Source organism: Rhodnius prolixus, unplaced genomic scaffold (genome assembly GCF_049639745.1).
Source record: "Rhodnius prolixus isolate KJV_2025 unplaced genomic scaffold, Rpr scaffold_5, whole genome shotgun sequence".
Classification (NCBI taxonomy): domain Eukaryota; kingdom Metazoa; phylum Arthropoda; class Insecta; order Hemiptera; family Reduviidae; genus Rhodnius; species Rhodnius prolixus.
Genome location: NW_027411624.1, coordinates 18564104 through 18579464, shown reverse-complemented (window position 1 = coordinate 18579464; position 15361 = coordinate 18564104). Strand labels below are relative to the sequence as shown.

General features: G+C 31.3%; 1 protein-coding gene across 1 annotated transcript; it reads left to right on the top strand.

The window, feature by feature from the left end:
* Window positions 1-5093: 5093 nt before the first annotated feature.
* On the top strand, window positions 5094-14442 carry LOC141458265 (uncharacterized). Its single transcript, XM_074136012.1, has 6 exons — window positions 5094-5459; window positions 7240-7413; window positions 11265-11575; window positions 12550-12703; window positions 12797-12972; window positions 13065-14442. The coding sequence occupies exons 1-6, from the start codon at window positions 5237-5239 to the stop codon at window positions 13533-13535; spliced, it is 1509 nt and encodes a 502-aa protein (XP_073992113.1). The 5' UTR covers window positions 5094-5236; the 3' UTR covers window positions 13536-14442.
* The last annotated feature ends 919 nt before the right edge of the window (window positions 14443-15361 follow it).

Below are 15361 nucleotides of genomic sequence, written 5' to 3'. Positions count from 1 at the left end.
AACTTTTGTACGCACTCATTTCATGGGTTTTTAAGCAGCTTAAATTATATTTGAAACATTTTAAAATCCATAAGGCAGTTCTGGAGGTTAAGCATTCATATAAATTGCCATTTTAGTGAAATTTTTGGCCTCACTAGCTCTATAACATTAATTTTTCCACCTTAATTAGTCCACTTAAAACATAGTCAATTTCATGTCGTAGGCGCAGAAGTTAAGCTTACAATTTAATCAAAATTTAATGCAGGCAGTTCTTAAATTCGGATACATTACGTTCCCAAACCAGAAAGAAACTGGTTAAAAAAAGTGTTTTTGTGTGCCGGTTGTATGTATTAGAAATTAAATGTAACATTTTTGTTTTTTATATTCTAAAAAATGATTTCTAGTTATAAGGCTCGTAGATGGAAAATATAATCCAAGTTTGTTGCAAAAGCCAAAGCATAGTTTATTTATTTTAATTCTATTAATCCTATTTTAATAATCTTATGGCTTAGATTATTGAGTTTGTTCAAACAGTAAGTTTGTTACAACTTTGTTATTTTCAGTAGGTGATTTTATAATAAGGAAAATTGTGCAAAAGTAGGGAAATATGTTAGAGATAATAGTAGTATTGCATTACACATACAACGTGATTAAAGAAAAGATGAAAAAGTAGTACAACTCACAGTTGAAATTGTGTTTTTCTTTAGAAAGAAAATTATTTATTTTTCATTAAAATGAAAATTCTTTTCTTTGGCAATTTTTATTTCTATTTTAAATTGTATATTTACATATCAAGTCAATATTTGTTATAAAAGTACATGTATATTTTCAAAACTAATGAATCAATGGTGCTTCTTTAAAATATGTACAAGCAGTATTAAGTTTGTTGTGTTTTATGTAAAGCTTTATTAACCTAACAAAGTTTGCAGAGCCAATAATTTTGCTATTATTATTATTATTGTCAATTATTAATTTTTAATGCAATATTTTTTTTAAATTTTGAACATTTTGTTCAAATTTTATGTGATCCTCTTTCTGGTTACCTTACTTTTGAATGTTCAGTTTTATTTAATTTTATTGTACTATTGTTGTTTGTATTTAGTATAAATTATTAATAAATATTTATGATTTGTTTACAATTTCTATTTCCTACTTCAATAATTTTGCTTGAATTAACGTTGGAACATTACAGTTGCGTTTTATTTTTTTGGGATACAAGGCGGGTCCTCAAGGCGATATAGCCTAAGAGGTATAAGATCTAGTAAATCTAGATACCGCTTTTTATTTAGGGTTTTATCCTCATGATCTCCTTTGGTCGCAGCATCCTATGAATTACATATCAAATCATGAGATTGCAACGCCATCAAACAAGCTGGTCATTTTCACATTTCTGAAAAAAATCTGCATAGGAATTCTAGCTAGGTTAATCAACCCCAACGTGTGAAAAAAGAGTATTATAGTGACCCCTCCGTCGTCTCCTAAATTTTTTAACATTGTCTAGGGTTTGCCAAATGCCAAGTGTTAAAGCCTCAAACTAGCAATTTAACTGATGTAGGAAGAGACTTTTCCTTTCCTCCGTCATTTTCACCATAAGAACGAGAGCCACTTACTGGGAAGCACATATGTATGGAGTAAAACATTTTAGGAGGTGTGACCAGCTGTGCTGGTGGGGTGAACTTCTATCTCGGAAGCTAGCTCGTAGAACTTGACTCTTCAGTTCAAAAGCACCAAGAGACGCATGAGCCTACGACCTCCTAAATTTAGGAAGCAAGCATGCCAAACAAGAATCATATTTCTTTGTTGAACATTTTATTTTTTAAAAATATTAAACAAGCAGAAATGAAACTTAAATTACTATTAAACAGAAATCATGCGTATAATAGTTTTATTTCTTATCAAATAGATGAAACTTATTAATTCCCCAGATTTCACATAACGTATAGAGATCTAAAAGTAGATCTTGGTGCAAGTCATAATGTCAGCGATAGTATCTCCCTAAATTTAGTAAGTACTGTACTGAAACTGAAAGGGGAGTTCCTATCGCTGAACTATAGTGTCAGTAGATCTGAAAGAGGGTGTATTTGTGCGCTCTGCAATACTGGAGATATAGAAGATACGGTCCATTTTGTGGGAACTTGTCCTGTTCTGAGAGAGTTCCGTGTCAGATGGCTAGGAAATGTCTCCATCAATCGGAGGGAGGTTATTAACCACCTGAATGGGCAGTACGGTTGGCGGAGTATTCACAGATACACTCTTGAAGTTTGGCGTTACCGAGCATTTCTAATACAACAATTTAATTATGATCCTTAATCTTTTATAATAAGTAATCTTTATAAATAGTCTTCATAAAGAAAGCATAATTTACATTTTATTATCTAAATTTGTGGAACTAGTATAATACCAAACTCCTGGCAGACGGCTAATAGCCATGCCTTATTTTGCTTTAATTCAAACTTTAAATATTGTATACAAAAAAGTGTAATATGAATAAAGCGTTTATTATTATTATTAACTTATTAATTCAGTGCCTGATAATGATATTTGACTTGTTGGATGCAGGTACAATGGATAAATTATACGGGAAGAAAAATTCGAGTTTATGACAGAGGAAATATTTTAAAAGTATAAAAGAACACCAATTTAAAGAATTAATAGTTTTGTTAAGTAACATCGTACACACACAGATGATGATGAAGGTTGGCATTATCTTGTACGCGGTTAAAAAAAAAGATCTTAAAAAAAGATGGAATGTGCTAAACACACATTCGAAAGATATCTTCTCACTTTATTGCTCATTTATTGTCTCCTCTTCTCCCTTTTAAGAGGAAGTATTGCAAACGTGCCCAGTTTAAATTTTGAGTTTTCCCTGGAAATATAATTTTTTAAACCCACTGAGTAAGGAAGGATGTATTATCAGTATAACATGAAAACAGAATAAACAAAAGTTCAAATTTGGTAATTCGGCAATTATAGTTTAATCAAAAATCGGACGTCCTCCTTACTGTAAAGTTTCCCAGTTTTTTTTAAAGGTACTCTACAATAGTTCCGACAATATCTTACAGTTTTTACTGCATACATTCTTTGCATTCATTGGAATTCATTTCATCTTAGCTGAAAAATTTCATTTGAGCCATCTTAAGTCAATTCTGAGGGAAGTTAGGATTTACGTCTCCATATCCAGTGTAACGTATGACAACATTAAATGTTATATACAATTTATTCTCTAATGAAAACTGTTTTGTTACAGCGAATGTATTTATTATTGAACCTTACTAACATTTGATAGAAAAATCAAAATTTTAAGGGATACTGGACACTAGAGGTCACTTAAAAGTAAATCGTGTGCGTTTCCACACAAGAGTACTTTCCCTAAAGCACTTTTTAAAAGGAAAGACGATTATTTTTCTTTAAAACGCCGCTTTGAAGTCTAAGAAATTAAGGAAGTGTTAAACGATTATAAGATGAAATCCATTAAGTGGAAAATACTTTTTTTGAGCGTTACTAAACCGGATTACTTTCCACCGTATTTTCCGTCTGGCTGTTAGAGATTAAGTACTACTAGTTAACTTGATGACCTTGCTAAAATCTGTTCGAATTAGCGTTAATAAAAATAAAAATGTATTAGTGACTAAGAAAGGCTGCAGGTAATGGACATTTAGTGCCAAAGCCGATTTACACAAATTTAATCTATGACAATCTATTGTTAAGGTGAGACCCTGTATATCTACCTCGATAATTCAGTACCTGCTAAATACTTTAGAGCCGTTTTTTTAATTGAACTCGTTAATTGTAAAACAGTTTCTTATACATTGGAGGTTAAGTTTATATTTTCATTTAAAATGCAAACCATCATAACTTTTACATAATGTAATTATTCATTGAATAATTGAAACATTAAATTTCTTTCTTGCAACCCAAATTTTCTATTCAATTTTTTATTCGGTGTAAAGGTATGTTTAACATTGTGTTAAAGGTTTTGTTGAAATTTGGTTTGGATCTTATTAAGTTAACTAGCCATTTTGTTAACAAAATTTTGGATTACTTTAGAAGTCTCTCAAAAATTCAATCCACCTTGAGTATTCTGGTGAAAAAAATCAATTTTTAGCGAACAGAAGTTTAAGAATGTTTTAATATACATAATATAGCTTACTAAGATTCAACCTTTCGGCGATAAGGTTTGAATCAAACGAGCATCTCTTCCCTTATAATGTGACAAAGTAATTACTTGTTTTTTATTCTAAAGTTACATTTTATTAAAAGAATTATGAAGATATCCTTTAATAAATTGTAAATCGAAGTCGCGTTATGTGTGGTTACAAGATGAACCAAAGATCCGGATGGATTGTGGAATTACGTAGATTCGATTTCAGATCTTACATTTTGTTTAATGAGTTAATAAGACTCACTTTTAGTAAAGTATCTATGTTGTCCGCCTACATCCACCCCTGATTGATTGGTAGCTGGGCGTGAAAGCTGTGTAAGACAATAGGCATGACTTCACATTTTCAAATGCAAGAGATTAAGGTTCCTAGCTAAGGTATAAAGGTAATAGATAACGTAAACAGATTTTTTATTTTTTACTCGCTCAATAGTTAGTACAGTCATAGTTTCGGTCGTAGTCTTCAAAATTAAATAAAATTATATAGTATACTCAAATAATGTTTTAAACCATTGATGAAATTATTTATTCAACTCAACATATGAAGCAATATTTATCAGCGTGAGTTTTAAACTTCATAAACGGAAATTAAATTCTTTATTCCAATCTAGTAAACCTAATAAAATTTCTGTAACTCGTTGAAAATCTAAAGGATTAAAAGTTTACCCAAAGACCATTTAATTATGTTATCAATAAAAGGAGATAAAATAGTTTAAAAGAAAATCTGTTTTTTATCTTAAACTCCAATCGGTAGCTAAACGGTACTTAATGTATTAAATCATACACATTTTTACTCAACGAAAGGAAAAATGAAATTTGAAAAATCAATTAAATTCAATGAAGTCAATAATAAATAATAAAGATATCGTTCTCTTTCTCCCATATTTTTTTTCTCATTCTCTTTTTACGTCTTTTTTGTCGGCTCTTTTGATCTTAATCGTTTAGCTTTTCTGTATATTACTACCTACAATGGTGGGGGAATTCCCCTCTCTCATCAGCAAGTGGTAAGCCTACCGTTTCATATGTGTCGTCAAACTTTAAACATTAGGGACTTAGGAACGTTAGTTCAAGTAGCATTCATAAAAAAAAAAGAAAAAGATGTACTTAGAAATGTTTAGATATGAGTCTTTCTGGAAGTTAATGGTAGGGCTCTGTGTTACTTACGTGGTCAATTGTTCTGACTCTTTTGAACATAGGCATTCATTACAACTTTGGACAAAAGTTGCTTTTGACTGGTTGCAACAAGAGCTGTGCACAACCTGTAGCCTTCCTGGATCTTCTAACGATGTTCGACTGTATGCGGCACTACCAACTCATCTAGGTATAACACTTCAATTTAATGATACAGGATTAAGTTTATTATTATACTAATTCTGACTATTACTTTAATTTACTTACTCGTACAATATACTTACTCCTGTCAAGAACAGGACTTCTCCGAAAGTGCGCTTGTTGTTCTGTGAATATAGATTGAATGATAAGAAGATTACAAAAGAACATTATGAAAGATCGCAGAAGCTTTGAACTTGCTATCTATTTAGTTATTAGTGCCGCTCCTACTTTTAGGATCCTGCCGAAATAAGTCGACCGGAAGTTCAAAATTTTTATAGGAATGATTTATAAGTTTCTGGCAATTTTGACTCGCAAATGGCTCCAACGATATTTTTTAAATTTTATTAGAATTTGGACGACTCAATTATAACTACCTGAATGTTCAACAGTTTTGTTTGAAAAAAATTTCTAAGCATAATGATTTTTAGAGAGGATGTAGTCTCGTAGTCTAAATTATTCTAATTAAACTTCTAAAGCTTTCTAAAGTACCACTTCTATTTAATCTGTGTACGGTTTAACCAACTATGTAAGGGATGTTTAAAGCAGATTTTTATTACAGATTTTATTTGAATTTTAACAATTACAGTAGGAATAGGAAATCTTGTAAATATCTTCGTCAGATTGATCTTGAACTTGTAATGTCCGGTGCTATAGAACGCCTTGTGTATCGAGTAAAGGAATGTTACTGCCTTATGGGATAAATTGTAAAGGATTTTTTTTTTTGAAGTTATTAAATCATTTCTGAATGATTTGTTTAAAGAGAAGTGATTTATAATGTGCTTTATCATTTCAGAAGGAAAGGTTTTGGGGAAAAAGAGAGAGACAGTAGAGAGTTAAGGATCTGGTGAACATGATCTTGGAATATTGATTATCAATCAGATTGGGTGGCAAATGGTTTTTTTATTTGTAGGATAAGTAAAAATGATTGATTTATCCTAATTAAATTTCGCCTAATCTCCATTTTGTTTGCGGATAGAAAAGAACGTACATTATATTTCGATTCTAAGTTATAATAAGATGTGTTTTGGTCTCTGAGGGAACTTTTATTTTTTTTAATATAGAAAGTCAATTTCTTCTTCTATCGGTTCAATACCATTATTTTTATTATTTTCTCCTTTAAACTCAGCCTTTTGTTGGTGGTTAATCAGTTAAATTATGGTATTCAATTAATTATTATAAGTACATCAATCAATTATTGATATTATTTATAATTAATACCAATTGGCATCTTAAGTCTTTTCTCAGTGAACAGCCGGCCTTCGGACGGTGTTCCTTTGTTTACAGTTTACCGACTTTACCCTACCTATCAATTTATCAGGAAATGGGGTATAGTCCTTCTAGAAAGACAGAGTCTAATGATAGAATCTAGTTTTTTATCCAAGATTTTTTTCATTATTATGATTATTATAATTGATTTGTAGAGAAGATCAAACTCAAAGAGCTTGCTCATGACAGGGTCTACACATTGAAGTGTAGCTTGTTGTAAGTTTATATGAGGTGTGTCACTGATATTTGGTAAATTAGATTTTGTGGGTTCCTTTAAACACAGCAGTTACCCATATCAGTTAACTCTTACTAGGTGCTTACACAACTTCTTTTAGTGAACATTGGAATGTTCATCATAACAGTTCTTTGTTTTGTTGAGCTGAGATCCCAGAAGCACGCTAAGATTATACGAAATATCTCCAGTAACTTCTCCGAGATTCGCTCGGCCTTGTGATGTACTCTGGGAAGTCATTTACATTAAGAATATTTTATTTTGTTTTCAGGTAAATTACGTCCAATAGCGGCCGACAGTAGCACGAGACATGCGAGAATACACGATTCAATATTGGTGTTGGATCCTAAACCGAGTTTACGTTTTGGACATCCTGTTTTTATGTTTTTCATTGACCTAAATATGACGGTAGATCAGTGTACAACATCAGGCGGTCGCTTACTGGGTGAGAGCTCATAAATAAATACTTGAAAGGAATTTAACTCTTGCATTCAATAATATTTGATTCGGGCCACACTTCTACATTGAATGTTCGTCACATTACAAGATTTTAACAAATTAAATATTATCACTGATATAATAAGTACTAAGTACGATCGTATCCATCTTACAAGCATTTATAATTTAGGGCGCTTATAAAAATTATGTTTATGTACATCCGAGGTTTATACATAAAGGTATATATATTTTTTTTACTAAAGGCGCGTCAATATCTAAGACCTTTAGGGCCCGAAGCTTATTTCAGTGTACTACCGGCCTCCGGATAGTGTTCTCTTGTTACAGACAACTTTGTCCATCATCATTAGATAGTGAGCTATAAGAAGCTTCTAGGTAGAGAAAATTTACGAGCAGCAATTGGATTCGAACACGTCATTTGCACGTCGGAATCCAATATGTTAACCCTGAGCTAATCCCTTCCCTGAGTATCAAGTAATGCTTAGAGTTTTTAAAATTAATAATAAAGATCGTAATAAACTTTCTTTCGCTGTTATAATAAGTAACATTTTTAAGTGTAATTGATTTTTTAAATGTGAGTTAGGGAAGATGTAGTTCTCTTCCGGTTAAGAGAACAACTATACAGAGCAGCCCTTGATGTTACTCCTACGGTTGATCTTTTTCTAGTCTTTTATTGTGAAAAACAGAGGAAATATAACGAAATGTGAGTTAGTTTAAGTAGATGTAGAGTGTTTTCCGGTAATGAATGCAAATATAGAAACCAGCCCTAGATGTTTGAACAAAGAAAGTGATCAATTTTTAAACTGTTAAACGACAAAGTTAATTTTAACAATGATTATAAGTCTACTAAAATTTGAAAATAAAGTTTTTTCCACAACTTAAAATCATCATTACACCTAGATTATATTTATGTAAGAATATTGACGAAGATAAAAATTTCAAATATATAGAAAATAGGCGGGCCGATAGTACCATTTTTATGAAGTGTTTGGGTACAATACCACTTTATTTTCGACTGAAAGTTCCTTGGAACGGGTATTCCCCCAAAAAACCCGAATTTTCATTTTCTAGTTATTTTTTACTTTCTCTTAGAATATCGTGTTTTTTCCGGGATTGTGTAAATTGGCGTTAGCTCTTCTACAATAATACCTTTTCTTTTGTCAAAACAAATAACTTAGCTTGAAAATCCTTCAACCGAGTCTTTACTGTTTACTAAGTTTATTTTTCACTTTTTCGAGAATTTAACAAAGAAGTTAGGATTATTTTCTTTAAACTTCATTTTCATTTATCACATTCAAATCAAAAGCATTTTACTAGGGAAATTCGTTTAGACACTTCTATGATGGGGAACTGGGTAGAAATCTTAAAAATGCCATTTTTTAATCCAATACACAGTTCTTTTGTTTATCAGAGACCTACGAAGCTAATATGTATTGTGGTACTGGGTTCGATCCCCGGTCTTAGGCCTTGGATTTTATTTAATGGTTAATAAAATAAATTTACAGAACAGTATATTTGCTAGTCGCCTCCGTCCATGACACCCAATTGGTAGTTGGACGTTAAGCCCCGCCTGAAAAAATAGGCGATTACTTTACTTTACTTTTTGTTTATCAAATATTTTGGAGGATTAAAAAAATGGTTCACGAAAAATTGCGAGTTAAAGGGAATTTGTTCAATTGGTTTTACCATTTTACTGAATTGCTTTTCATTTTTTTTGCTTCTCAGATTCTGTTTATAGATTATCGTACAAATTGATCAGCGAAGTTGCAGGAAAATTGTAAGATAAGTGAAAGATATGATTACTAAAGAGTTCGGAAAAATAACAAAGAAAAACAAAATTTACTTAAAATACAACTTATATATTAGATTATTATTATTAAATATACTAGATTATTATTTCATCTGCTTTCTCATTTGCCGCAATTCTTTTATTGTTACAATTTTTCTAAGATTTTTTTTATTTATTGCGATTCTGAGGGAATGGTGGGATTCATTTAAGTGTTATGAATTTGCTTGCCAACTGTATAATGTTTGTAAGAATTAAAAAATATGTTTTAAATAAAATACAATGTTATTAAATTAGGTAAAAGAGTATGGACCAAGAGAATTGTTGTAAGACAAAGTCATGTGAGTCTCCGCAAGAGATTTTTCCTTCTTTTTCTTTTATAGAATTAATAGCCGGTGCTAGTTATAAAGATAGATAATACTGCCGCTCTGAGAACCATTCACACACTTTAGCAGACTGCTACAATATTACCTTTTTCTCTTTTTGTCCTACTGTTTCCCCCTTATAGTTGGCCTCTTCTCTTCTAGGGCTATTTCCTTGTGAACTGGCCGCGTTATTTCTTCTTTACTTTGATCTTGCCGACAGATCAAAGGCGCCGCCATTCTTAGTCACCTGCCATATGCATTACTGTTCTTTCTTTCTGAAGTCTTTATTAATTGAGACACTAAAACTAACCAAGCCATTTGGTTCTGAATATGTGCAATCAGCTGTTATGTAGGAAAGCAATACTATTAGCTAGCCTTCAGAATAAGATGAAGATTTAGATGGTCTTTTTGAAGTTTGCCGCTGAAATATAGATTTTTTTTTTTTTTTTTTTACTTGAATGGACTGGTTTTTAATGGTCTATTCAAAGTTTGGAATTGAAAACATTTTTATGTATAATAATTAAATCAACTGAATAGCAGTTATGCATAAATCTGTATTTTCTTTTATTACCTTAGTTCAGATGGTCATTCGCAGTTGTTAAAATGATAATTTCAGAAAATACTAATGAGCTCTCCAGGCTTATTTTTAAGCCTACTAATTTGTAAAGTACCGTAAACCGTAGTTATTCTTGCTCATTTTTCTATGCTTTTTATAACTTTAGTATGAGAAAAGCTTAAAGGGAATGAACACCTTGGCTTTCAAATAAATTTTATAAAAATATTCACATTTCATTAAACAATTAATGTCCCACTTAATTATACTTGAACCAAAATGAACATGAAAGAAGTATTTCACTTCAAAACTTTTAGTTTCTGGCAAAATTATGCTAAATAAATTTAAATCAGAAAGCATAATTGGATATCTGTTGAACGTCAAAAGTCCTCTTTTTTTCCAGCAAGTTGGGAGGATTTATTTTTAACATTCTTATTCTACGTGATCCTCTTTTCTGAGTTCACGAATTTTTGGAATTGGACATGCAGTACACTATAGAACCTTTTACCTTTTCCAATCTCTTGTGTTCTTGCACAATGTTTAAAGGATTATAGCTTCCTTATAGTACTTCTAATAGCTTTTCAACCTAATTCCAGTAGACAATCAAATGTGCGCCTCACAATTATTTAAGAACAAAATTTCCAACTTGCCTTGTATTTTAGATGCAATATATTTTATTGAACTTGACTTCTTTGTCTTTTTCAATAATTCGGTAGCAGCGTTTTTGAAGATATAGTAGCAGATATCCTGTATTTTTTGATTTGTCACCCATTCAAGTTTTTTTAATTAATAGATATTTTTATACGCTAGTACTAGATTAAATTGTGTGAAGAAGCGGATACTTAATAAAAAAATATTTTGGTGATTGCAGTTCTTTAGTCCTTCAAAAGCAAAGGCTTTTGGCCAATCCCTGTGGAATCTAATATTATCTAACTGTTCTTAAACAGTTCAAATACGATTGTTGATTAAGAAAAACCAGGCTTAGACTTTTTATAAGCCTTAGTTTTCACAAAAAAAGGGGCCGAAGATAGAAATTCTAAATTAAATGCAAGAAAATTTTGTAAATTATGAGAGATTGTTTTGTGCTTCTTACAGTAAGGGCGGCCATAAACAATAATAAGTGAATAACTTTTCAGAAGGTAAAGCTTGTCTGCAACCTTGGCGTAGAGCTAGATGTCACAGGAGAGCTCCTTCTAGACGGGGAGGTTGTCACTTAGTGTATCTACCAGAAGTAAGATTAGTCAGAGAGAGCGGTAGCCCAATTGAACATAACAATGAGGATTTATTGGAATGTAGAATAATACCTGGATTTCATCAAACCTGTCCTCAACGTAGAAAAGAACCAACATCGCCGGGTATTTGCAATCCATTAGCAACTAATACCAAATCTTGCGATACGACATCTTATCTGAGGACTCATTGTCACTTCATGCAGACTTGTGATCATGTAAGTACTAGCTGATGTAATCGATATTATTTAAGACTTCTTTTTCGCAACGACATTTTTATTGTCACAAGTACTAACATTTGTGATGATTGTACAGTAAAAAAATGCAAAAAAAAATTGTGCTGAGAAAACATGCAGTGGTGACACTCATTCACTTTAATCGAGATTGCGAGCCCACATACTTCGAAGACGTCCAGGAGGGTTAACAGAAGATGCACGAGATTAGAGAGGACGAACGAGAGTATTGCAGTGAAGTAATAGAGGTTCATGGAATTTCCTGTTGTTTTCTTTGATGATTTCTTTAAGCAAGTAACACCCTTTAAGGTATTTGTGTTTCCAGAGCAGATCCTTAGGCAAAACTTGAACTTCTTCAACTTTACTTTTGATAGCATTTTTAATTTCATTACTAAGTGCTGTGAAATGGAGATTACAAAGTACTACCTACAGGCTTTTTTTATTTTATTTCAGTTATGTTCTTATTCAATGTTAAGTTTGTTCAAATAAGAACCGCTTTGCTAAATGTAAGAAGAACAATTGTTTCTAAACGAGCCTTACCACTAAAGTTTACTGTGCCTCTAAGTGTTATTAAGTCGACCTTTAAGCGCATGAAATTACTTGTTTTAGAGACATTAAGTACGGCAGTTTAGGCTTCATTGGATTTGCACATAACGGTACTTCAGTAATCTGAATCTATTTGAGTGATGTTCATTGTCTTTGTAATCTGTTCGCATTGAGCTGCATTTGTTCTTGTTTTTGGAATCGAGTTACCTAATTGGAGTTTTGTTTGTATCTGAGTGGTTCGGTATTAAACGGCATAGCGGTTACGCTGTATTTGTATTTTTTTTCTTTTCCTTTCTTTTTTCCGGTGGAAAAATTTGTCATTTCAATTTTCCGAATTTTTCGGACTTTTCTCCTGCAGAGACATACAGCCCCCAATTCTTTTTTGTTTTTTAATATAATATTTTCTTTTATAGGCAGTGTTAATATCCGGAGGTTGGAATAGACAACTTAGTGATGAGTATAGTCTCCAGAATGCACTAACAATGAATAAAGTATTGATAAATCATGGATTTCTAGAAAACAACATTAGAATATTTTTTGCGAATGGCATCCATCAAGAAGATATGGGTAAAAATGATTTTAAATAGATGTTTTTTTTTAAAAAAAAGTTCTCTTCTTTGACTGATTGATTAATCCAATCAATGTTATGTTATCCTGCAGTATCATTTAGCCCCGGTGGTGTCATTTATCCTAGTGGACTGAAACTTGCTCTTAGATATCATCTGCGTACTTTATGCGAAAAAAGACATTGTGCAGATTCTTTGGTAATATACATGAACAGCCCAGCAAGGCCTGATGGTGCTAGTCTTTTGTGGGATGTAGACTCAAATGGAGAGGTAAAAATAAATTGATTTAAATTGAATTTGTCTCTTCTTATTTTTTGTAGCAAATATTTTAAATTGACTCAATTACATTTTATATATTTTAGTTTGACGAGACCGAGGTATACACTGTACGGGAACTACTGCGTGACCTAGAAAACTGTAAAGCTCGCCGTACCATCCTGCTTGTTGATCAGAGCTATGGTGGGGAAATTGTCCGTCAAGCTTTACATAAAAGTACTCAACTATCTAACACGGTGGTTGTCAGCTGGGGTGGTAGCTCATCACATAATAATGAATTGGTTACATTGTTAAAACGACTGTATCCAGAAGCTTCACACCCACCATCTAGTTCTACAATTTGTTTAAATCAATTAGCTCAAATTTCTTCAGAAAGGATCACTTTTGTTGGACTGAGACGAACCCAACTTAATGTAACGTTATCTGGAGGTCCTTGTTACAAATCGGGAGAAGCTCACAATGATCATGATAGTGGTGGAGGAGGTTGTCAAAATCTATCAACGCTGGAACTGTTAGAAGATGAAATAGAATCGGATGGATTTGAAAACAGGCGATGATTGGTGTTTACATATGGTCTCTTCAATAAAGATACCTAATTTTGTTCTAGTCTCTTTTTTAGATTGTTTTTATGAATAGTAAAAACTAATTATCTAATTTCATATCATTTTCAATGTATAGCTGCGAATGAACTGAAGCAATTTTCAAACACAATTATTCTATGAAGATGAAAAATTAAAGACTGTCTATTAAATAGAAGCTAACGAATAGGAATTAATTTACTTAAATTTTTTAGGTTCTTCAAATAAAATCACTCTAGGAAAATGTTAATTGAGTTAAATAACATCATTTAAAAATTATTTAAATCATTATCATTCAAGTAAATCGTTTTTAAGTTCTTAAATTTGAGCATGAAGTAAATGGGGACATCGTTCTAAATACTAAATTGAAAAATAAATAAAAATATCGGCAACATATTCTAAGAGATACATTTTCAATAGGAAGGTGAAAATATCAATATACTCTTTTCATTTATTTATAAAATTTCTAATTTGCTATTAAATACTGTGGAAATAATGCTGTAGTACAAATCATCTGCATCTATGTGAATATTGCAAATTTAATGGAAAATTCTTACTATTAGAATAAATTTTAATCTAAATTAAGGTTAATTGAGTATTAGAGTAAGAGTGTATTTAAATGATTGGGAATCACCCTGTTGAAGAATTAAAGAAGAAATCTGTGACTAAGTAAACTATAATTCTGTGGCCATTTTGCAAGATTTTCTGGAATTCTATTGTTGTATCGAACAAGTATTTTCGGTGGCTAGTGACGTTTGTAAAAATCCCTAAAGAAAATATTGTCTATTTAATTCGGCAATTATCTCTTACTGTACCATACAATGTTCTCTCACTACAAACAACGTTGTTCATTATCTGACAGTAGTTGTAAAGGCTTCCAGGAATGAATCTTATTAAAATTATCATTTTTTTGAATTCTATATTTTTAAAACAATGCGGAAGTAAATATGTTTAAAGTGGGCAATACAGAATTGAAGAACAGTTGGTAGTAGATTATAATTATTAGACAATAAAACAAATTATTTCTAATTAGAATTTAGAAAAATATGTAAACAAAAAAATAACGTATTAATTATAGTGAATGAAATCTATTTAATGCTAACTCATTCAGGAGTTTAATTTCTAAATTAAATTCTTTTTTGGTTTATGAATTGAAGAATCACTTCAATTTAAGTAGAGAATTTGAAGTGGTTTATCTCTTTGTTGTAAATTATGTATATTGATTTATTGATCGAAATCTTATATTTTAAAAAAATAGAAATAAATTCCATTTGAATTATTTTTGAGTAGGTGAAATGTACTAAATAAAGATAAAAACTTCAATTTATTTTCCATTCATTTGAACTTTTTACACCTCAATAAAATGCGAGAGCTCACCTTTTTTTTTTAGCTTGGATTCTAAAAAAATGAGATTGTTCTTTTATTCACAGTTTAACTGATTAACTAACTAACTAATTGCTGTGGGAGTAAACTTCTTTTAAATTTAAATTGCAGCTAGCCAGGGAAAAATATCAGAAATACCATTCTACAATTTCTGCTCAAATCCTTTCATACATTCTCTTTCTTTTCTATCCATTTTTGACAATCTTCCATGCCGATTGTAGCACCAGTGGCATCGAGATCTCCTTCGGACTGAGAGAACAACTTCAGGACCAATGAGGGAACACAAGAAATTAAATTGGTTGTTTGATATTTACACTTTTTATAAAAATGTTTTACTTATACTCTTGGAAATTTGAACATATCTAATTTTGAAAATATTCACCGAAAACAACGGTATTGGAAATTCTAAATGATTTTAAAAA

What these genes read in the sequence shown, in the direction of transcription:
- LOC141458265 (XM_074136012.1), top strand. Translation starts at nt 5,237, where the DNA reads ATGTACTTAGAAATGTTTAGATATGAGTCTTTCTGGAAGTTAATGGTA. An exon ending in GGCACTACCAACTCATCTAG is followed by an intron (nt 5,460 to 7,239) that starts GTATAACACTTC and finishes TTTTGTTTTCAG; the next exon opens with GTAAATTACGTCCAATAGCG. An exon ending in CATCCATCAAGAAGATATGG is followed by an intron (nt 12,704 to 12,796) that starts GTAAAAATGATT and finishes GTTATCCTGCAG; the next exon opens with TATCATTTAGCCCCGGTGGT.